This window comes from Ursus maritimus, unplaced genomic scaffold, assembly GCF_017311325.1.
Source record: "Ursus maritimus isolate PB19 unplaced genomic scaffold, ASM1731132v1 scaffold_24, whole genome shotgun sequence".
Classification (NCBI taxonomy): domain Eukaryota; kingdom Metazoa; phylum Chordata; class Mammalia; order Carnivora; family Ursidae; genus Ursus; species Ursus maritimus.
In genome coordinates, this window is record NW_024424897.1 from 1,735,715 (window position 1) to 1,758,176 (window position 22,462).

At 63.4% G+C, this 22,462-nt stretch overlaps 1 protein-coding gene across 2 annotated transcripts; it reads left to right on the forward strand.

Moving 5' to 3' along the window:
* Positions 1-3,639: 3,639 nt before the first annotated feature.
* On the forward strand, positions 3,640-22,153 carry CEP131 (centrosomal protein 131). Of its 2 annotated transcripts, XM_040640051.1 has the most exons (26): positions 3,640-3,814; positions 5,930-6,131; positions 6,840-6,943; positions 7,403-7,517; positions 7,791-7,918; positions 11,158-11,271; positions 11,862-12,014; positions 13,188-13,302; positions 13,731-13,844; positions 14,030-14,186; positions 14,608-14,708; positions 15,164-15,346; positions 15,694-15,870; positions 15,948-16,067; positions 16,242-16,367; positions 16,754-16,870; positions 17,987-18,089; positions 18,756-18,957; positions 19,202-19,309; positions 19,390-19,507; positions 19,663-19,737; positions 20,524-20,666; positions 20,742-20,919; positions 20,998-21,194; positions 21,756-21,816; positions 21,904-22,153. In XM_040640051.1, the coding sequence occupies exons 2-26, from the start codon at positions 5,946-5,948 to the stop codon at positions 21,976-21,978; spliced, it is 3,270 nt and encodes a 1,089-aa protein (XP_040495985.1). In that variant the 5' UTR covers positions 3,640-3,814; positions 5,930-5,945; the 3' UTR covers positions 21,979-22,153. The 2 variants fall into 2 exon arrangements, with proteins under 2 accessions (XP_040495985.1, XP_040495984.1); XM_040640050.1 differs by lacking the exon at positions 3,640-3,814 and having other exon boundaries at positions 5,839-6,131; positions 14,608-14,702.
* The last annotated feature ends 309 nt before the right edge of the window (positions 22,154-22,462 follow it).

Consider the following 22,462-nt stretch of genomic DNA (forward strand, 5'->3'; position numbering starts at 1 on the left):
CCCCCCCCCCCCCCCCCCCGTGTCTCCCTTACCAGAGGCTAGCTGTTTGGACTTGAATCCCTGTAGAGCAGGCAGGCTGACAGCAGGGCCTTGGCAGTGTGGACCTCAGGGTCCTCTGGAGACCCACTCCTGCCTCGCAGAAACAAGGCTTTGTGTGGATTTGGAACCGCTGCCTGGGTCTTTGTTTTTGAGCTCAGATCGCTGCCCCCCTGGGGGTATAAGCAGCCGAGCCTCTGCGGTGCAGATGACTGAACGAGCCACGTGTGGCCCCCGGAGCTGTGGCTGCTTCCTGCAGACTGCCCGGGGCTCTCACACCACCTGAACGTCCTGAATAAACACGAGTGTTTGCACGGACGCTGTTTTTCTTTCCTGTGTGTGCGCGCGTTTCGGTGAAAACAGCATTAACGAGGGGCGCACCAAGAGGACTTTCTGACAGTAGGACAGGTATGGTTTCTTCCTTAAATGCTGGGGAGAATGCCCCAGTGGGGTCGTCTGGTCCTTTAATGTTAACTGTGAGGTTTTAATTGTGAAATTAAGTGTCTTAAGCAGGTGCAGGGCTCTTCAAGTTTTCTCATCCCACATGACTGTCAGGAATTTGTCTTGCAAGGACTTAGTCCATTCCACAGAAGCCTGCTGTCTGCATGGTCTGTAACAATACTCCATCCTTCATTTCTCACGTTGATGACTTTTTCCCACTCTTTCTTGGTTAGTCTGATGAGAAGTTTGTTAATATTTTTTTCAAAGAACTAAAGCTTTGGTTTTATTTATTTATTTTACTGTTTTTATGTTTTGTATTTTATTGCTGTCTTTTATTATTCCTACTGTTTTGGGGTTATTTTTTCCCTTTTTTTTCCTAGTTTCTTTAAGGTGGAAGCTTCGATTATTGATTGAAACCTTCGATTATTGATTTGAGACCTTTCTTATTCTTTTTCTTTTTTTTTTTAAGATTGTATTTATTTATTTGACAGAGAGAGAGAGACAGCCAGCGAGAGAGGGAACACAAGCAGGGGGAGTGGGAGAGGAAGAAGCAGGCTCCCAGTGGAGGAGCCTGATGTGGGGCTCGATCCCAGGATTCTGGGATCATGCTCTGAGCCGAAGGCAGACGCTTAACGACTGTGCCACCCAGGCGCCCCTGAGACCTTTATTTTTCTAACATTAAAATTTTAATGTTGTGAGTTTCTCTCCAGACAGTGCTTTGATTGCATCTGTTGAATTTTGATAGTTTTATTTTTTTTAATTTTTATTTATTTATTTTAGACATACAGCAAGGGGAGGAGCAGAGAGAGAGGGACAAGCAGACTCTGTGCTCAGTCCCACAACCCTGAGATCATGACCTAAGCCGAAATCAAGAGTCAGTTAACTGACTGAGCAACCCAGGCACCCCGATGATAGTTTTATTTTTATTTAGTTCAGAATATTTTCTAATTTCCCTTGCGATGTCCTTTTGTCTAATGGGTTATTATATGTGTCTTTTTATGTTATTACCCTTTTAATTCTGATTTAATAAGAACATGTTTTCTATAACTTCAGTTCTATTGTTCAAGATTTAAAACTTTTGTTGAAGTTTGTTTTATGGCCCAGAATATATAGGCTATCTTGGGGAATATTCCATGTGCATGTGGTCTAGAGAACTATAGACCAGTATCCTTCATGAGCATAGGTTTGGTGGGTTTTTTTTTTTTTTATCCTCAACAAAATATTAGCAAAATGAATCCAACAATATATAAAAAGGTTAATATGTCACCGTAAGTGGAGTTTATCCCCGGGATGTAAGGCTGGTTCAACCTCTGAGTATCAGTATAGTTCATCAAATTAACACACTTATGAAGAAAAATCATGTTTTATGCAGAAAACACAAGAGACAAAATTCAGCATTTCATTCATGAAAAATCTTTGCGATGAGAAATACAATTTCTTTCACCTGGTTCCAGAGCTAACATCATACTTAATGGTGTAGGACTGAATGCTTTCCCCCCAAGATTGGGAACAAGGCAGTTGTATCCATTCTACTTCTGTTCAGCATTGTACTGGAAGCCCTGGCCAGTTCAATGAAACAGGAAGAAAGGGGGGGCAAATACATTGGAAGGGGAGCTGTTATTCACAGATGGTACTGTCTATAAACTCCCATAGAATCTACAAAAATGCCTAAGACTGATAGTGGGTTTAGAAAGGGCACAGGCTATGGGGTGAATTATACTACCAACTGTATTTTTCCATACTAGTAATAACACCATATACTGAAAGAAGTCAATGAAGGCCTAAATAAACCGAGAGGTATACCATGATCATGGATTGAAAAACTTCATATTATTAAAATGTCGATTCTCCCCAAATTCATCTACAGATTTAACATAATTGTCATTGAGGGATGTCTGGGTGGCTTAGTGGGTTAAGCGACTGCCTTCGGCTCAGGTCATGATACCGGGGTCCTGGGATTGAGCCCCACGTGGGGCTTCCTGCTCAGCGGAGAGTCTGCTGCTCTCTGCCCGCTGCTCCCTCTGCTTGTGCACTCGCTCTTTCTCTCTCTGACAAATAAATAAATATATAAAATCTTACAAAACAAAACATAATCCTCATCAAAATTCCAGCTGGGTTTTTTTGGTAGATGGTAACAAGCTGATACTAAATTTATAGGAAAAGTCAAAATAAATTGAATAGCCAAGGTAATTTTGGAAAAGAAGAACAAAGAGGACACCCACTACCTGATTTGGAGATTTACTGTCAAGCAGCACTGACTGTGGTGTTGGTGAAAGTTCAGACACAGATCACCAGGCCAGTATAGACAGTTCAGAAATGGACCCATACAAATATGGTCAATTGATTTTTCACAAAAGTGTGGAGGTAATTCAATGGAGAGAGGAGAACCTTCTAACAGGTGGTACTGGGATAATTCAACATCCATGCACAGCCCCCCCCCCCCCACGCCCAAAATCCCATACTTCACACCTCATACTGAGATTTTCTCAGTTGAACCATAGACCTAGATAGGAAACCACCGGATGGTCTTGAAAGATGAGGGGCGGTGGGCCTCGGGTGCAGGGTCGGTGACCAGGCCCTGGGACAGGGCTGCCTGAGGAAGGGCACCAACGGGCCCCTGGGACCTGCAGGTGTCAGCCCTAAATGGAGCTTTGCCTGGAGGGGAGTGCAGCAGGACCCACGTGTCCAGACGGGCCTCAGACAGGAGGGAGCCTGGAATCCCGTGTGTAACCGGGGACCGCGTGGGACTCCGCGGGACGGCGTCGGCGACCAGAGATTGTTGGGGCCCGGGGCCGCCTGGGTGTCAGCGCAGGCCGGCTTGGTCTGGGGGAACTCTGCCCAGAGCGCCACGCCGCCCACCCCACGCCGGCTCCTTCTCCTCCCTGAGGCTCCGCCCAGGTCCCGCCCCACACTAGCCGAGGCCCCGCCTCCTCCGGCTGCTCCAATCGACGGCCCGCTGCGCCTGGCGGGGTTGGGGCTCAGCCCTTCGCGGCTCCTCCCACGCCTCAACGTCCCGAAGGACAGCCCAGGGGCCCAATGAGCTCTCCGGACGGCCGGAGCGGGCAGCCGGCCGGCCAATCCGGAGGCGGCGCGGGCAGGAAAGGCGGGCCGCCGTGACGAACGGGGGAGGAGGTGCCAGGCTGGTTGCTGGTTGCTAGCTGCCGCCGCTCGCCCTACGGCCCGGCCGCTTCATTGTCACCTGGGCCTCGGAGCCAGCGCCGGGGCGCGAGGTCGCTCGCCCAAAGCCTGAGCCCCGGGCGTCCCACCTGGGAGGGCCTAGCACATCCCCCCGCCGGCCGGCCCCGCAGGCTCCGCGCCCCAGGCCCGGCTCGCGCAGGTGAGGGGGTTTCCGCGCAGGTGAGGGGCCCGGCCCGCGCAGGTGAGGAGGGCTCGCGCGGATGCGGGTGTGCGGGGCCCGCGCGGGTGAAGGCTTCCCCCACCCCTTCTCCCCCGTGCAGGGGCGGGCGGGGGTCTGCACGAGGGAGCGGAGTCCAGTCGGCCGTCTCCGTCCCACCACCTTGAGCTAAGTCCTTGGGGGACTGAGAGCTGCTCGGTGGAGAAGCTGCCGGGGGTCCTGCGTCAGCCCGTGTTGAGGGGCCTGGGCAGAGGCTCGGGTGCTGGGACAGACATCTTTGTGTGCAAGGCGAGGTCTGGCCTGGAGGTTTCCAGGGAGAGGCTGTGTTTACCATCCCAGAGCCACGCGTGCTGCTGCTGCCCCAGCGGCTCAGCCGGCCAGCCTGGGTCCAGCCAGCCTGGGTCCCGCTGGGCGTGGCCAGTGCCCTGGGGAGAGGAAGGTGTTAAAATCACCCACACAACCGGAAATGCATGAGTGGGGACACCGGCCCAGTGAGGGACCGTTCTGTGCTCCGCGCTAGAGCTCAGGGGCCCTCCACTATGTGCGTGTGGAGGAGGCCACAGCACTGACCTGCGATGGTCATGGTGTGTGCTTGCTGGCCCACCACCGTTCTCCGTGGCAGGGAGGGCTGTGCTCCTTCCTCCGTGGTCATTCCTGGTGCTGCCGGTTCATGCACTCGTCCACGTCTGTTGCTTGAGTGCCTGCCACGTGCCGGGGGCCGGGCTACGTGGTCCCTGTCCTCGTGGCACTGATGTTCTTACAAGGAGTCAGGCAGTGCAGACCAATGGCCACACACTGACCTGTGTGGCCAGGTGAAGAAAAATACAGCAGGAGAAGGAAGCAACGTGATGGCGACCGGTGGCTCTGTGAGTGACGTCCCAGGGGAAGAGGCCCCAGGCAGAGGGGCCGGCAGGTGCAGAGGCTTGCAATGGAAACAGACTGGCCCAGTTTGAGGAGCAGCAGGATGGCTGGTTTGGCTGAAGCAGAGTTAGGGGCAACGGGTGGGGGGCAGTGAGGAGGTCACAGAGAGAGCAGAGTCAGATCTGAGGGGTATTGAGTGTTTAGATTTTGTTCTCTGTGCCGGGGGCTCTTGGAAGGTGTTGGGCAGGTTCGCAGTGTGATCTGAGACCTGGTGGACAAAGCTCAGCTCTGGCTGCCACGTGGGGAGGGGCCGGAGGAGGGGCTGCCGGGCTTGTCCAGGTTCTAGGAGAGGCTGTGGAGGGAAGGGGTGTGTGGGGAGAGGGCAGCGGCAGCAGGTGTGGTGGGGAAGGGGAAGATGTCAGCATGAGATCCAAGTCCTTGGCCTGAGCCAGTTACAGAACGTGACCCCTGGGGAGGGGACAGCTAGAGGCGGACGTCTGTTTTGGTCTTTGGGGGGCTGACGCGCCAGACGCCCGGCTGGTCCTGAGTCAGGAATTAGGGAATGGGTGGGGGCGGCAGGAACCTTCAGCCTCTGAAGCCTGGGCGCCAGACGTGGGCCCCCAGGTGAGAGGCTGGGTGGAGGCGAGGCCAGGGCTGAGCCTGGGGACCTTCTGCCTTGAGGGTTTGGGAAGAGGAAGGGACAGCCAGGGAGATGGAAGCGTGGCTGGTGCTGGGGGGTGCTGGAAGGGAGGGAGCAGCTGCCACAGCCAGGGTGCTTGGGGGTGTTCCTGGGGGCCCTGAGGAAGCGCAGGGGCTCTGCGGCCAGGGGAGTTGGTTATGGACCCTGGGTCGGGCAGCATGAATCAGACCAAGTCCGGGTTAGAACGCCTGTCATGGAGCGTCCTGCGTGCCAGCCTCACAGCCGCCTTGTCCAAACCTCAGGACAACCCCAGGAAGAGGCACTTTGTGACACTGTCTTACAGATGAAGGAGGGGCGGCTCAGACAGCTGGAGAACCTGTCCTGGGGTGGGGGGTCAGTGCTGCCCCCGGCCACCCTCGGGCAGGGTCCCTCCAGAGAGTTGTCACCTCGGCCCGGAGTCCTGCTCTGACAGGGACCCCCACACACCCCGCGAGGATGTGGCTGGGTGGCGGCGGGCTCCCTGACCTGGCGGGAGGTGGTACGTGGGGAGGCCTGGCTCCTCAGAGGGCGTCCCACTGCATTTCTTGCCTGCTCAGGGCCTGCTCAGCCTCCATGAAGGGCTCCCGGGCCAGCAGTGGTCCCTCCGGCGCCCCCGAGGGCAGCTCAGAAGGTGTGGACCTGAGCCTGACGGGCCTCCCTCCACCTGTGTCCTGGCGCCCCAGCAGCGCTTCCACCGCCAAGCCCATCGCCCGCTCCCTCTCCGTGGTCACAGGCAGTGAACCAAGGAGGAAGGCGCTGGTGAGTGCTGGGGCCGGGGGTGTGCGGGCGTCCCTGCATCACCCCCCCTCCTGAAGAGTCACCCCACCCCTCCGCAGGCACCTCCTGTCTGTTGTCTGCCTGAGGCTGTCGCAGGCTCAGGAAGGACTCCTGCTGGTAGACCAGAGACCTAACTCACAAAGGGGTCAAGGCCAGGGTCGGTCAAGGGTCGGCCGGCCTGAGGCAGAGCCTAAATCCTGCTGGCACCCATCTCCCGGTCCCTCTTGCTCCGCCAATATTGGATTTATTTGCGTCCTCAAGGAGCAGGGCAACCCGTGGGGGAGGAGATGAGCTCCCGGCGGCCTTGAAGACAGCCTGGTGGGCAGGCCGGCAGCAGGTGCTTGGCGGGAGTGAGCCGGCCATGCTGCTCGGGTACCGGATGATGTGAGGGGCAGGCCGGGCAGCCGTTGCCAGAGCCTCCGGGCCAGGCCCCACGCGTTTCCTCCCGGACCCTCACCAGTCAGGGACGAAGGGTTCCCGCGTTGTTCAAGGAAGATGGGGCTTTGAGAGGCTGAGGACCTGGCCTAGCCCAGTGGGCCCTGCCCAGGACCCCACGCTGTTCTTGTTCAAAGAATCAGGAGACCCCTCTCCTCTCCCTAAATCCGTTCTCCGAGGGCTGGCGTGGCGTGCGGTGAACTGGCGAGTGTCTGAAGTCTTCACCTCGGGGTTGCTGATTTCTTCCTTTTACAGGAGGGGACCGGAGGTTCCGGAGCCATCAACAACCTTCGCAGATCTAACAGCACCACGCAGGTCCGCCAGCCGCCAGCCAGCCAGGCCTGGACCAGCCCCCTCAGGTAGCCCCCCCCCCCCACGGGCCTCTCCTGCCTCTGTCAGCCCCCCTTCCAGCCTCACCAGGTTGGGCCCGGGCTGGCCACCAGGGCCTGATGTGAGCTGTCCGCGGGCCAGCCCTGTGGTGGGGGGTGGGGGGCAGGCGGGATGCATCTTGACCCATCTCCGTGAGTAGGGATGCGGACCCCCAGGCCAGCATCCCCCCGCCAGCTTCTCTCTCTCTGTCCTTGCTGTGCTCTTATCATGGGTGTCGGGGTGGCCGCAGTTCAGGTGGGAGCATCTCCTTCAGGTGTGCTTCTCAGATTATAGCTAAGCAACAGTGCACCAGGCTGTGGGCTTGGGGCAGAATTACGCAGTGGTGACCAGGTGCCTCCCGTCCCCTCGGAAGACCTGCCCGTCTGCGCTCCTGGAGCTGGCCTCCCCAGACTGACTGTCCCTGCTTGGCATCCTCTCTCCTGACCCAGGCCGGCCGAGCGCCCCCACTCCCTGACCCTCATCGAGGGCAGCTCCGGTGGGAAAAAGCGGCTGGCTGGGCTGAGCAAAGCTCCCAGTGAGAAGGGAGCCACGTGGAATGTCCTGGTAAGTGCCAGCGGCTGAGTCTAAGTGTCCCTGCGACAGTGACGCCTGCTTCCTGCCTTGTGCTGGCCGCACCTGCGGGCGGGGCTGGCGGTGGGGAGGGAGTCAGTGTTAGCCGACTTCGGTCACAGCGTGACAAGTGGAGCAGGGGCACGGACGCTCCCAGCCCCTGGGCCATCCCGCCTGCGGGTGAGGCTGTGGGGACACGCCAGGGGCTTGGGGTCAGTGGCCTTCGGAGCACATCGTGGTCTGAGGTGGCTACTGTGTCACCGACAGGACGACCAGCCCAGGGCCTTCACCTCGCCACCGGACTGCCGGAGTCCGAGCACCGTGGACATGCCGGTGGGCCCACGGAGGAGAGAGTGCACTGTCCCCCTGGCCCCCAGCTTCACTGCCAACAACAGGTGAGACCGCCTGTGGGTACTCTCCGTGGCCCCGGCCACCTGGAGCCCCTGCAGGGGGCGCTGTGTGTCTTATTCGTTGGGGGACCTGCGTGCTCTGGAATGAGTGAACGCGTGAATGAATGAATGAATGAGGGAATGAGGGGCTGGCTTTCTCCACCCAAGGTCCCAGGGAAGGAGGCTGCAGGGAGGCATCTTGCACATAAGGCAGGGGCTCTTCTGGCCTGGGGGGCTCAGACGGGGCACACTCCTGCAGGCCCCACCCGCCCTCTCCCCTGCGGGGCAGCTTGCCTCCAGACGACCCGAGACGTCCGGCTTTGCCCCTGAAGAGGTCGGGCCTGGCGAGGCTCACGTGGGGCCGTGGGCCACTGTATAAGGCTCAGCAGAGGGAGGGGCAGACCGTGTTCCCTGCGGCCATACCTGCCCGCTGCATGCCAACAGTGGGGCTGCGTGCAGGCCATGGTGGTCCCTGGTCAGCCGTGCCGCCCACGGCAGCACGGAACCAGGCACATGCAGAGCGACGGCCAACATGGTGGGGTGTGCAGAGGGCCGGGCAGGCTGCGGCCTCGGCAGATGGGGCTGCCGGCCAGGAGTTTTCGGGGTGGGCGGGTGGCCTGGAGAAGCCTTGGAGGAAAGCGGGCTCGGCACGGCCGCCCTGGGCTCTCAGGGGTGCTGGTCCCCCTCGCTCTTGGCCTCGGGGGCGCCCCTGGGCAGAGGGACAAGGAGATACGTTTGCCTTGGCACGGAAAGAACTTCCCAATGCGGCAACCCTTTCCGGAAGGAACAGTCTTTGAGAGAGGTGCTCTGGATGCGAGAATTTAAATGAAAATGTGCTTGTAATTTCTCTCAGTGACACCTGCACGCAGCTAAGATGTGGAGCTGGACCACAGACCTAAGAGGGAAACTAGCAGACCCGCTGCCCCTCCCCTCCCCCCCGGCGTCCTGCTCCCCAGAGCGAGCTGCTGCTTCTCGTGTTTTCTAGGAAGCATTTATCCAGGTTACACCAGTGTCGCTCATCGCTGACTGTCTTCCATGTGGAGGGTGGGGTTTCCACGCAGGGACCAGCACAGCTCTGCCTGGTCCGAATTCTGGTTTCCCATGGTTTTTTGCTGTGGGACTTGGGGCAGGTTACTTAACCTCCCTGGGCCCCAGGATCCTCATTTAGGCTAAGGGGTCATGCTTGTGTTTGCCCCACAGAGTCAGGAGGATGCAGTGGGGAAGACGTGAGCCTCTTAGAGCAGCGCTGTGCTCGAAGAGGGCTGTCGACATCTGGGACAGGCTGTTGTCTTTCCCAGAATTAAAGAGGGTCTTTTTTCCCACATGGTTGTCTGTGTCCCGGCCACGTGTCCCAGACTCGACAGCAGGGGCCCTCCCTGTCCACGTTCCTCTGGATAAACCCCTTGGAGCCTGGCTTTTCCCACCTGGGTCGGATGACTGCCCTCCCTGCGGGCCCCACGCTCGTGCCCACGGGCCACCCCCGGCTGCCCCCGCCTTCGGTGTGGGCCCTCCGTTCCCCCGTCTTCTGGGAGCACACCCTCCTGCAGACGCCCAGCGAGGATGCCGAGGTGCACGTGTGCCTAAAAATGCCGTGACCCTCAGCTCACTTGGAGTTTGGCTGGCAGAGCCCCAGGTCAGAACACCTTCCCGACACCTGGAAGCCGTCATTCCGGCTCCACGGACAGCTGCCCAGGAGTCCTCTGCCGTGCCGATCCCCGGTCCTTTTCCAGGTCCTGCGTTCTCTCTAGAAGCACTTTGTGTCTCCCCCTCGCTTTCCCACGTGGAATCTTGAGGTGCCGCCCTCTGCCCTGGGTCTTCCCCACTCGCCTGCTGGCCTCGGGGGTCCCCCGTCCTGGACACTCGTGCTGCTCAGTCCCGGCAGATGTCATCCTGAGGTTCCCTTGGCGGTTTTCTTCCCTTTCTTTGCTCCGCCCCCCGTGACTGCGTTGCTGGGCCGGCGGGCCCCCCGGATGGATTCTCGTTGGCCCCACCCCGTCGTGCCCTCTGCCTTTAGCTTTGGGACCCCAGGGGCCCCTGTACCCCTGTGCGGCAAGCCTGCTCTTGTCTCCATCTCTGCGTGGCCGAGCTGCGTGGCCCTCAGTCCCACAAGCTCCTCCTGTTCCCGAGGGCGGTTCTCACGCTGTTTCGTCAGCCACGTGGGCAATATTGAAATTGGCAAACCCTGCAAATAAGAGCTTTTCCCGCAGAGAACAGGCTGTTAAACATGTGTTGGCACAGCCTGGTCGCTGGGATGGGTTCTTGGAGACACCCTGTCCCCTGCTGAGCCTCGTCTCTGCCCGCCCTGTTTGTCGGCCCTTCGCATGTGTGTCTGTCCTCGGGTGTCTGGAATACGGGCTCCGCCAGCGCGCAGAGCCGTGTGGTGGCTCACATCGGGGCAACCGGGCAGGGGCCAGGCTGCTGTCCTGGGGGTCCGCGCCTGCCAGCGTCTGGGGCTCTTCTCTGGGCTGCTCAGTCTTTCCAGGGAGGGATTCTCTGGTCTCCCGACTTGGGGTTTGATTCCTGCCCGCCACTGCTGTGCGCCCCGTGGGAGAGGGGATGTGGGCGTCCTGCTCGGCACACGCTTCACTTCGTGGGCAGAGCCAGCCTCCCGTCTGGAGCACACGGATGGGCTTGGTGCCGGGGTGCCGACGGGGGGAAGGGATCTGGGGTACACCGTTGCTTTAGAAGAGCCAGGCGCCTGCGTCCTGCACCTCCGTGGGGCCCTAGGGGGCAGAGCAGCCACTCCCATGATCCCATGGCCCCACGGCCCTGGGCGTCTCCTCCCTCCCTCCCCGTATCACTTACCACTGGCCCTTCTGTTTCTCATCCTGTAAAACGCTGTGGTCATGTGTTCGTGGCTGTCTCCTCCACATTCCCCTTGTCCTTGTGTGTCTATACCATGTGTATTCCTTCCGGTGGGTTTGAGAGGGGCAGAGAGAGGACTGTGTCTCTCGCCCTGTTTCACCGGCACAGAAAGGCCCATCCTCCGTGGACTGACAGTCTATGACCGGCCTCTCCCCAGCAGGCGTGTCTGCTGTCCGGGGCCTGGGTTTTCACAGCCTGCCTCGGGTTCTGCCCAGTGGAACGCCACGAGTGGAGCTCTCCTGGGTCCCAAGAAGCCCCCACTGTCGGTGTGGTGGCCGTGGAGGGGCCCCCAGGGACACTTGGATGATGCCGTGGTGAGCCCATGTCGGGGGTCCGTGCGGCCTCCCAGAGCCTGACGCCGCTCCCATCTCTTCCGGTAGGAGCAACAAGGGCGCCGTGGGGAACTGCGTCACCAGCATGGTGCACAACCACTACGCCCCCTCGGGGAAGGTGCCGCCCCCCAAGAGCTCCAACCACACGGCTCCCTCCCTCAAGTAAGGCCTGGCTCTGGGCCGGGGCGGGTGTGGGAGCTGGTGCGCCGGGAACAGCCCTCGCCGGGGCCCCGTGAGGTCTGGTGCTGCACCCGTGAGGGCACCAGGGAGACCACGTTCAGACCAGACCTGGGCGGGCAGTCGGGCCGGCCTGGGGCGCACCCCCAGCGTGCAGTCCTGCTGAGGAGGCCGCAGCCCCTCCTGGAGTCTCCAGCCCCCTGGCTGAGTCTGGAGCAGCCCCGCACGTGTCCCGGCACGCTCCCTGCACAGTGCGCTCAGAGTCGGGGAGTGCCCGTGGCCACCGTCTGGCTCCGGGATCCTGCGACTCTTGAGACCTCTTTGCATTTTTGAATGGAAAGAGCCTGTTAACCCTGGGTGCCACCAAAGGGGCCCTGTGGGGGGATCGACCAGCATTCGGGACCGGGGAGCAGGTGGTGCCCCCTCCTCGTGTCCTGTGGGTGCCTCCTTCCATCCCCAAGGCCCCCTGAGATGAAGCCGGGGTCACCCCCTCTGCTCTCAGGCAGAGCCGACTGCCCGGGCTGTGAGGGGGCCTGGGTGGGCCGCTGCGACCCTTTTCTGCCCTTTCCCGTTAGCAATATCCTCAAGGCGGCCACCGGTGAGGGGGAGAGCAGCTCCGCGAAGCCGCACAGGAACTTGGCCAGCAGCAACCACGTGGCCCAGAGCAACGCCGGGGTCACCCCGGGCCCGCTCAGACGGAAGGAGGTGACAGAGGAGGAGGCTGAGAGGTGACCAGGGCTGGGGGCCGGGAGGGGGCCTGAAGCTCCCATGATAGGAATTGCCACTTGAATAATTGTTTTGAAACACGGATGCTGACGAGCGCACATGTCGTGTGGGCCCGTTTGTACTAAATGTGAAAAAGAGGGATGCTGACGGGGCGGGGGGTCCCTTCCGGGATGATGGAAATGTTCTAACTGTTCTAAACCTGGGTCACACTGGCGGTCACACACGTCTGTCAGTTTATGCAAAATTATCGAACTGTGTACTTAAGATGGATACGTTTTACAGCGGGTCAATTACAACTCACTAAAGCTCTTAATCCAAGAAGCATTAAGTGGAAGGGAGATAAAAAACAAAAAACCACCAACAATCTTACGGCGGTTTCGGAGGCGGCCTCCGGTCCACAGCGTTGCTCATGGTCGGGAAGCTGCGGGCGATCCGAGGGTGGACTTCTCAGAGCCTCCACCGGCGGGCGGTCACTGCCACCATCCCGCAGGCTCCTGGGGGAGCCGGGTGAGGCCGGGAGCCCGCCGCTGCGTGCACCCCGCCCAGCCGTGCGTCAGCTGCACGGGCTCCTCTGTGCGCCTGTCCTGGGGCCAGTGACCACCTGTGACCAGGATGTTCCGTGAGGGCCTTTAAATGGTCCCGAGAGCCGAGGGGAAGACTTGATAGTTTATGCAGCTTTACTGACCCGAATCTGGCAAAGTAAGACTCACCGTATAGCGAGACGGGTGGTGTGGGGAGTTTGGGCGGCCGTGCCCACCTGTGTTGTCTCAGATGCAGCCACAAGACACAGGATGTCTGTCACCCCCGCCCCCAGGCCTTTTATCCACCTTCTCCAGGCCCGACCCTGGCCGCGCCCAGCTGTCCCCTTAGGGCTTTGCCTCTTCTAGAACGCTCTGTGGCTGGAGCGCGTGGCCTGGGGCGTGGCTGTCTGTCCAGGACTAGCACCCACCATCAGGGCTGCAGCGTTACCCGCAGCCAAGCCGCGGGCCTTTGGGTCGTTTCCGTGACGGTGATGAGCGTTGGCGGAGGGGCGTTTTCGTTTCTGCGGGAACGTGTTGGCTTCTCCGCCACCCTGGGCGTTCGGGGGGACACGGCGGGGAGAGGCCATCGCTCAGCCGCCTGGTTCCACGGGGGCCCGGCCTCCGTCTGAGCACTGCTCCACCCCCACCCCGCAGGTTTATCCACCAGGTGAACCAGGCTGCTGTCACCATCCAGCGATGGTACCGCCAGCAGGTGCAGCGCCGAGCCAGAGCCGCCCGCCTAGAGCCCCCGCTAACATCCAAGCAAGAGGTCAGCGAGGTCAGCGTGGCGTGTGAGCCGTGCCCTGAGGACGCAGGCCAGAATCCCAGGGCTCCCAGCTGCATACAGTGGGGTTTCTGGGACTGATGGGATTGCAACCTGGGATTGTCCTGTGGGTCCACGTGCTGTCTGGGGGCCCCGTGTCCTTCCTGCCCTGAGTCAGGGCCCGGGCGTCAGGACATGCCTGTCAGCGGCACCCTGGGCTGAGCAGTCCGAGCGGGTCTCTGGCTGCAGGGTCCCTGCTCCAGATGCAGAGCTGTCCCCACCTAGGGGAGCCGCTGGCTGCCTGGAGGGAGACTTGTCTTCTCTGGGGCAGAGAAGTGGCATGTCGGCGGGCCCTGGGATCCCATGGAAACCCAGGCCTGGATTGGGCAACTCCATGTTCCCAGTCAAAGCAGCTATGGCTGTGGCTTTCACAGAAACAGCGGCGGCAGCTGGGAGAGGGGCTCCTAGGCCTGCACCAGCAGAAGGAGGCGGCCAGGAGGAAGGTCCGGGAGGAGAAGGCACGCCAGGCCAGGCGAGCGGCCATTCAGGTGCCCGGGGTGACCAAGGCAGCAAACGCTTGCTGGGTCCACCCCCTGTGCCCCCGGGGGACCCCTGCCTGCTGCCTTCCCCGAGCCCTCCTTCCCCAAGCCCCTGGACGTTGGGCCTCAGGGCAGCTGGGCACGGGGAGGACGGGGGGCCTGGCCAGGTTGCTCAGAGGTGCTCCTCACGGCAGGAGCTGCAGCAGAAGCGAGCCCAGAAGGCAGGTGGCCCTGAGTTTGGGCTGCTGAAGGAGGCCCGGGAGATGGAGAAGCCCCGGCCGGCCCAGGAGCCACCCCCGAGGCCGGGGGGCACCACTCACGCCCAGCAGACCCACAAGGCCAACAATGCCGGTGAACCACCTGCCCCAGCTCTGCGGACCCTCAAGGGCATCACCCAGCCCGAACCCCGCACGGACACCCCTGCCCCCTCCCCCTGGGAGTGCTGTGGCCTCTGCTGACGCCCCTGGCCCCTGGAGCCCCTGCTCTGCTGTGCAGCAGACCCTTAGGCCTTGCCCTTCTGCTCCTGCCCCTCTTCTTCCAGAGCTAGACACAGGGAGGCCAGGAGTTCTGGGGTCGCAGTGGTTCCCCTGACTCTTCACCTCAGAAGGCCGGGGCTCCCGAAAGTTCCCTGTGTTCCCGAGGTCTTCCGTGGCACCTGCTGTCACATGCTCCACCTCCCCTGTGGGTGGCCTCTTCCCAAGGGCTCCCCCAGATTGGCTGCCCCCAGCCAGGGCGATGCCTGGGGGGGCCAATGCTGTGCTGTGCTGTGCAGGGGCTGGCTTCCGAACCACAGGCCCAGAGGACCCCCGCCAGTCTGCCTCCAACTCCTCCCCAGAGCTCCGGCAGTTTCCAGACGACAAGCCTCAGGTGTCTGTACGGTTCCTCCTATCCGCCCTCCCTGGCTTCAGATTCAGGGTGCATCCATGCCTGGGTGACCCAAGCCTGCCCCTCTGTGGCCGTGGGGTCACTCGTGCCAGGAAAGGCTGCCCAGAATGGGTCCCATTGCTCCAGTGTGGGGATGGGGTCTCGTGGGTTGCTCTGGAATCCCGTTGGGTTTTTGCAGCTGCTCCGGGGTGGGGCTCCGTGTGCCTACAGAGGGAGCAGAAAGCTCAGAGGTTGGGGCGAGGAGGCCAGGCCCAGGTGCGTCCCACCCGGCCACCCTGGAGGTCGGTCGGGGCGAGCCTGGTCCACGTGGTTACGTGGGCACGAGCCTGTGCCGAGGAGGCCTCTCCTCTCCCGGCCCCCCCGTCTCCCCCCAGCCTCCCCCCACGGCCCTCTGGGGGTCTCTGATGGCCTCAGTGGTTCTTTCTCCTCTGTGTCCACTGCAGGACACCAACTCCCAGGATGTGGCCAGTGAGGATCTGGAGGTGGTGGGCCCTGCCAGGGCCAGGGCCAAGTCTAGGGCGACCCTGGATGAGCTGCTCGACACGCTCAGGCTGCTGGAGGAGGAGCCCGAGCCGCTGCCCTGCCCCAGGGCCTACCACAAGGACAAATACTCCTGGACCGACGAGGTGACCATGGGCTGTGTCCGCGCAGGTCACGGGGGCCCCTGCCTGCTTCTGTCGGGACCTGAATGAGGGCCAGATGGGGCTTTGTGGGATCCCCCACTCATTCGAGGGCTCACTGAGATTTAGGACGCTCAGAATAACCCTGGGGTGGGGAGTGGATGCTGCCTATCTGCCCGTGGTGCCCCTGAGAGGCCCCCCCAGACTAGGTCCCCCCGCCTTCCCCAGCTGCCCCTGCACTCGCTCCGCCCCCTCCTCCCCTGCCCTGGGGGTCCCTGAGTGGCTTCTGGAGACCCAGCCCAGCATCCTCGGCCGCCCCAACAGCCCCTGCTGCTGTGCCCCCTCCCCTGTAGGAGGACGATGCCAGCTCCCTGACAGCCGACAACCTGGAGAAATTTGGGAAGCTCAGCACGTGCGTTGGTCCCCCTGAGGACGGAACTCTGCTGTCCGAGGCCAAGCTGCGGAGTATCATGAGCTTTCTGCACGAGATGGAGACGTCAGGGCAGGACCGGCCAGCCTCAGCCCCCCAGGTGCGCAGCGGCCGCAGGGAGGGACGGCAGGTTCTCACCAGGTGACCGGGCCTGCCTGACACACGCTGCCTTCCCAGGGGCTGGTGCCGGAGGAGGGGCGCCTGGAGCCCATGTCCACGGTGAGCGCGTCTGTGCTGCGGCTGAAGCTGGAGGTGGAGGAGAAGAAGCAGGCGGTGGGGCTGCTGCAGAGAGCGCTGGTAACGCCCCGCCACCCCTGCCCGGCAGAGCCTCACGCACTGCAGGGGGCCATGACCATTCGGGCCCTGCTCCCCAGCCTGGGTGTGTCCTGCCAGCGCTGCTCCCTGCGAGGGTCTCGCCCCCGTCTCCTCCTGGCGCTGTCTGCCCAGTCACTCCCCCGGCGCCCCTTACAGGTGCAGCAGCGGGACCTGACCGTCCGGCGGGTCAAGGAGACGGAGAAGGAGCTGGGCCGGCAGCTGAGGCAGCAGAGGGACCACTACGAGGCCACTATCCAGCGGCACCTGTCCTTCATTGACCAGGTACCACCGCCTGGGCAGTGGGGCTCCAGGGGAGAGGGGTCAGGACCTGCTGGGTCCGCCGGGTTATCGGGTGCCAGCCTGGCTCATCCTCAAGGACACTTCGAGACCCACGGGCCTTCTGCACCGGGCCTCCTCCCTTCTGTGGAAATGGGCAGCATCCTCCCCGTGGGAACTGCTGGACGGGCTCGTCCAGGGCATCCCTGGGTGCTCCCCCCCGCAGCCGTGACCCGCCCCCACCCCATGGCTGTGTACCCCAGCCACGGCCCAGTCAACAGGCATACCTGCCCTCCTGGCCCCTGGGGTCCCCCGCAAGCTCCTGGTAGTCTGTGGTGCCTGGGGCGGGGTCCCCTCAGGGCAGCAGCTGTAGCCCCAGCCCTTGATTGCAGCTGATTGAGGACAAGAAGGCCCTGGCGGAGAGGTGTGAGGCTGTGGTTGCAGAGCTGAAGCAGGGGGACCAGAGGCGCAAGGACAGGGAGGCCCAGGTGCAGGAGCAGCACGAGCTGGTGAGCCCCTTGGGCCGGTGGCTGTGGCCGGAGTGGCCGGCTCTCCACCACTGTCCCTGTAGCCTGCCTCCAGCCCCACTGTGCTCTGAGCCCCTGTGGGAGGGGGGTCCCTGCCTGGCCACCCCAGAACAGGGCAGCCTTGGAGCATGAGAGTGTCGGGGGCTTGTGAACGAGACCGCAGGGCCCAGCATGCAGCCCCGGAGCCAGGAGCGCACACGGCGGAGCCTCGGGCCTGAGCCCCGCGCCCAGGGCGCCAGCCAGCGGGCCAGGTGGGGGGGGGGGTGCCGCCCCGGCACCAGTCTCGGTCCTCTCCTGCCACTGGCGGTGCTTCCCCCTGGGCCGCTGGGTGCCAGACCCTGGGGCAGGGGCCGAGGGACTCACAGGACCCTCTTGTGTCCCATACGAGGAGGGAGGGCCGTGAGGGGCCGCTGCCTGCCCACCCGCAGTGCTGGCCGTGTGGGAACCTGAGCTGCCCCAGCTCTGGGCCCCTGGGCAGAGGGACTGCACTCGTGTTCCCTGGTTTTGTCAGCCAAGGACTGGACCCGGCCTCATCCAGCTTTGCTGGCAGCCGCCGTTCAAAGGCTGCTTCCCCCCAGCCGCACCTCCCACAGTGTGGGTGCCGGTGGTCGCCAGGCCCCGGGCTGACTCTGGGAGGGCGGTGGCACCAGCATTTGTCTTTAAAGATGTGTTTATTAGAGCGTGTGCGCACACAAGCGGGAGGGGCGGAGGCTGAGGGAGCCTCTCGAGCGGACTCCCCGCTGAGTGGGGATCCACACACAGGGCTCCGTCCCACGACCCTGAAATCATGCCCTGAGCCGAAACCAAGAGCCAGACGCTTCACTGACTGCGCCCCCCCAGATGCCCCTGCATCAGCATTTTTAAAGTCCCCCAGCCACTGCAGGGGACAGCCAGGGTTGGGACCTGGGTACCCCAGTGAGGCCTCTGCAGCCCGATTACTTCCCCCCACCGCAGGCCTCCAGACTGGACCCTGCCTCCACGAGGAGGGCAGAATAGGATCACTGGCGTGGGCAGGGGAGGGGTGGCCAAGGGCGGGGGTCTCCCTGCATCTTCCACTTCCTCACAGCTGCTCTGTGGACTCTGTTTCCTCGCTGGCAGGAGATTAAGAAACTCAAAGAACTAATGAGCGCCACTGAGAAAGTCCGCAGGGAGAAGTGGATCAATGAGAAAACCCGAAAAATCAAGGAGATTACAGTCCGAGGTGGGGACCGGCCGCCCCCGGGAGCTGGTCAGAGGCTGACAGGCCACACGGCCCAGAGGCAGCCACAGGGTGTCTTTGAGCAAGGACAGCAGTGTCAGTCATAGCCACGGTAGCCCTCAGGGGATGTCCAGCCGGCTTGGCGGCAGGGAGGGGGCCCGCCACAGGCCCAGGACCCAGGACAAAGGGCGGGTCCAAGAGGATGGGCCTTGTCTTCCCTCTGTCCCCTGACCTCCCCCATCGCCCAGGGGAGCATACCGGGTGGGAGCATGGGGGGCGCCCCGGGTTCCCTGCCGCCTGGGACTGTCACTGCTCCCTGCTTAGAGAGTGGGTCTGAGGGCTGACGGAGCTCCCCAGCTGTGGCTGCTAATGCCTGGCCCCGCCCTCCTGCCCCAGACACCCTCTTCCCCAGTGATCCCTCCTCCAGGGGGCCCTGCACCAGGGGGAGCCCTGGGGCAGAGAGGGACGGTGGGCCCAAGGGGACTCAGCTGTGCTTTGGGCTGGAGCCTCTGGGGTGGCCGGGGTGGGGGATCCCCTGGCGGGACTGCGGCCCTGGTGTCACAGTGGGGGAGAACTGGGAGTCCCCTGCAGCACCGGGGCAAGGGTCAGGGGTCCCCGGCCGCCCAGGGCCGAGGGGCAGGCCCCTGCAATGCGGTGCCCTCCCTCCAGGCCTGGAGCCCGAGGTCCAGAAGCTGATCGCCAAGCACAAGCAGGAGGTGAAGAAGCTCAAGTGCCTGCACGAGGCGGAGCTGCTGCAGGCGGACACGCGGGCGGCCCAGCGCTTCGGGCACCAGCTGGAGCAGCTGCGGGAGCACCTGGAGCGGGAGAAGGAGGCGCTGGGCCAGCAGGAGCGGGAGCGCGCCCAGCAGCGGTGCGTGTCCCCACCCGAGGCCCGAGCAGAGCTGGGATGTGCCCGGACCCTGCGGGAGGGGACCACGGACGCGGCCGGCACAGAGGCTGGTGCCAGGGCAGGAAACCCAGGGGCCGGGACACGCCGCTGACCGCGGCCTCCCCAGGAGCCCCGTGAGGCTGCAGCTTGCGCCGGGCGCTGCCGGGCGATACAGGGGTGGGTGGGCGCCGTGGCGGAGCTGCGCACAGAGCCTCTGCTCCTGCAGCTTCGAGCAGCACGTGGAGCAGGAGCAGCGGGCCCTGCAGCAGCAGCGGCGGCGGCTCTACAGCGAGGTGGCCGAGGAGAAGGAGCGGCTGGGCCAGCAGGCAGCCAGGTGCCACCGGGAGGGGGGTGTGGCCACCGCCTGCCGCCCCGTGCTGCCCACGCACGTGCTGACATCTCGCCTGCCCACAGGCAGCGGGCGGAGCTGGAGGAACTGCGGCAGCAGCTGGAGGAGAGCAGCGCGGCGGAGGGCCGGGCTCTCAGGGCTGAGTTTGAGAAGGGGAGAGAGGAACAGGAGCGGCGGCACCAGGTGGGCGTGCCTCCGTCCCCGCCCCTCCCGGCACCTGCGCTGTGGGGAGCGCCCGTTCTGGGGGTGGCGGCTCCCCTGCAGACCCTCCGCCTGGGACGTGCGGGGCGGGGTGGGGGGGGTCGTGGCCTGCTCTCACGGTGCTGCCCGCCCCCCAGATGGAGATGAAGGCTCTGAAGGAGCAGCTGGAGGCAGAACGACAGATGTGGGAGGCCAACTGCGCCAAGAAGGAGGTGCGGCCTGGGAAGCAGCCTTCTCCCTCCTGCCCAGCACCCCAGGCCTTGAAACAGGCCACGTGTGGGTTCCCCTTATGTGGCCTCCCTGTGGGCACGGTCCTGGGCTTCACGGTCTGGCTGCTCGGGGCCTGGTGGTTGTGTTCTTGCCTGCGCTCTAGGCCCTTCTCAGAGGGGGGCTCTGGGAGAGACGGCAGCGTTCCTCAGCCTCCCTTCGCCCGGGGGGCTGCCCTCACAATGAACTGACTCTCAGCCTGCATGGGGAATACCTAGGAGGAGACTCCCTCCTCATCTTCTGGTGCCTTCCACACAAAGCACCAGCCCACACTGCCAGGCGCTTCTGCAAAGAGGCTGTGGTGGACAGGTGCACAGGGCCACACGTGAGGCCAGGGCCCATTGGCCTGGTCACGGAGCCTCAGCAGTGGCCAAGCAGCCTCCCTGTCTGCCCCGGAACTGTGCACGGGGGTCGCTGTATTTGTGGGATATGTTTGCACACGCAGGGCAGCGGGGTCAAAGCGTGTGGTGTGAAGCCTGATGGGAGTTTCCAGATTGCCTTCCGAGAGCCTGCCCCATTTGGGCCCTCACCCACCCCGGGCTTGGAGATGTCCAACTCTGCCCTCAGACCCAGGACAGCAGCCCGAGGCAGTGCTTCTGGTGCTTGCTCTCTGTCCCACCCTGGGTCCTGACCAAAGAGCTGACGGGGCCCAGGGCAGGGCTTGGTCCTGCCACCCGGTGTCCTGCGGCCGACCCTGCACCAGTCCCACTGAGCCCCGTGCGCCCCCCCAGGAAGCGTGGCTGCTGAACCGGGAACGGGAGCTGAGGGAAGAAGTCCGGAGAGACCGGGATAAGGAGATCGAGCTGGTCATCCACCGGCTGGAGGCCGATATGACGCACGCCAGGGAGGAGAGCGAGAGGGCCGCGGAGAGCCGGTGAGGCCTTCTCCCACCGGCGCCCGGTACGGCCCCGAGTCCCTGGAGCCCCCTGACCCTGCCCCTGTCCGCCAGCGTCCAGCGCATCCGGGACAAGTACGACACGGAGCTCTCGGAGCTGGAGCAGTCGGAGCGGACGCTGCAGCAGCGGTGCGCCGAGCTCAAGGGGCGCCTCGGGGAGGCGGAGGGGGAGAGCGTGCGTCTGCAGGGCTTGGTGCGGCAGAAGGAGAAGGAGCTGGCCCACCTGACGGCGGTGAGCAGGGCGGGAGGGGCCGACGGCAGCTCCAGCCCGCCCCGGCCCCCCGCTTACTCGCACCCCGTGCCGGCGCAGGTGAACGAGCAGCTGGTCAGCGAGAGGAGTGGCCTGGCCGAGGTGCTCCGCCAGGAGTTCGCCGACCGGCTGGCAGCCTCCGACGAGGAGACCCGGCAGGTCAGGGCCGAGCTGGCCAAGCTGCAGGCCCGCCAGCGGCTGGAGCTGGAGCAGCTCACGCGGGAGAAGCAGGCGGAGCTGGAGGAGGTGCACGGGAGGTGGGCTGGGGCCGGAGCCCGGGGGGAGGTGGGGGGAGGACGCTGGATCTGAGAAAGGGAAGGGGCTGCGGTCAGCCTCACAGCGCATGCAGAGCCGGGCCGTCAGCCGCCGCTGGGGCTCCACGCAGCGCGTGGCCCTGGGGCCTGGCTGGCTAACACCAGGCATCCCAGCAGGACCGGCCAGCTCCCCGGCTCCCTGGCCTGGGTGAAGCGGGAGGAGTCGGAGCCCCGAGGGGTCAGCAGTGGGCAGCTCCCCCAGCCCCGCGGGGCCCCTTAGTTCTTCCAGAGAGGTGGACGTGGGCTGGGAGTTTTCTCTTCTCAGCGGGCAGCCCTCCCGGCACGAGTCAGGATCCCCACCCTGGGCTCTGACTCACTGAGGCTGGTCCTGTGGGCAGTGGCCACGGGGGTCACAGCTCGACACCAACTCCCCCAGACAGCCCCGTGCCCGCGGTCAGCAAGGCTGGGATGGGGTGGACCCCTGCCGCACTCGGCCACATGCTGGCCGCGGGGTGTGGGGTGCGCTGCCCGAAGCCTACCACGTGCCCCCCCCCGCCCCCGCAGGGTGAAGCTGGCTCTGGCAAAGAAGGAGGAGGCCGTGCGCAGCCTCCGGAAACAGCATGAGGTGGGTCCCCGAGGCCGGGCCTTCCCCGGGGCGGGGGGCGGGGGGGGGGTGACCCGGGCCTGACCGCAGGTGGGCGGCACGTTGCAGGCCGCGGTGAAGCGGGCCGACCACCTGGAAGAGCTGTTGGAGCAGCGCAGGTGGCCGTTGCCAAGTGCCAAGTGACCGCTGCTGCCCACGGCCCAGACGGGGTCGGCAGCAGCTGGGCCGAGGGCACCTGGTAGCGAGGTCGACCCCAGCCCGGCCCCACCACCCCCTTCCATCCCTCTGCCCTGGGCTCCATCATCCTGACGTTAGAGCGCCATGGCTGCGTTTCAACAGTAAAGAGGTGTTTTTAATACTTTGTGTGACCCCTGCCTCGTCTCTCTTTCTCCTAGGCCGGGGTCCGGGGTGGTGGGGGCTGGAGGCCAGGCGTGGGGTGTCTCAGCCTGACAGCCTGTGCTCTGTGCCTGCTGCAGGCACTGGGGTTGGGTTGCGGTTCCCCAGCAGAGAGCATGGCTCCCTGGCTGGCCCGCCGCGCCCCCACAAGGGGCTTGGGGGCTCTTCCCATCCTCTCCAGGTGCCCTGGCCGCTGTCGTGCTCCCCTGTTGGCTGGAGACAACGTAGTGCTCTCAGGAGACCCTCGTTTTCCTTCCCCCACTTGAGGACT

Coding starts and splice junctions, on each gene's coding strand:
- CEP131 (XM_040640051.1), top strand. CDS start 5,946: ATGAAGGGCTCCCGGGCCAGCAGTGGTCCCTCCGGCGCCCCCGAGGGC. Junction 6,944..7,402: donor GCCTGGACCAGCCCCCTCAG/GTAGCCCCCCCC, acceptor CTCCTGACCCAG/GCCGGCCGAGCGCCCCCACT. Junction 19,738..20,523: donor CCAACTGCGCCAAGAAGGAG/GTGCGGCCTGGG, acceptor GCGCCCCCCCAG/GAAGCGTGGCTGCTGAACCG.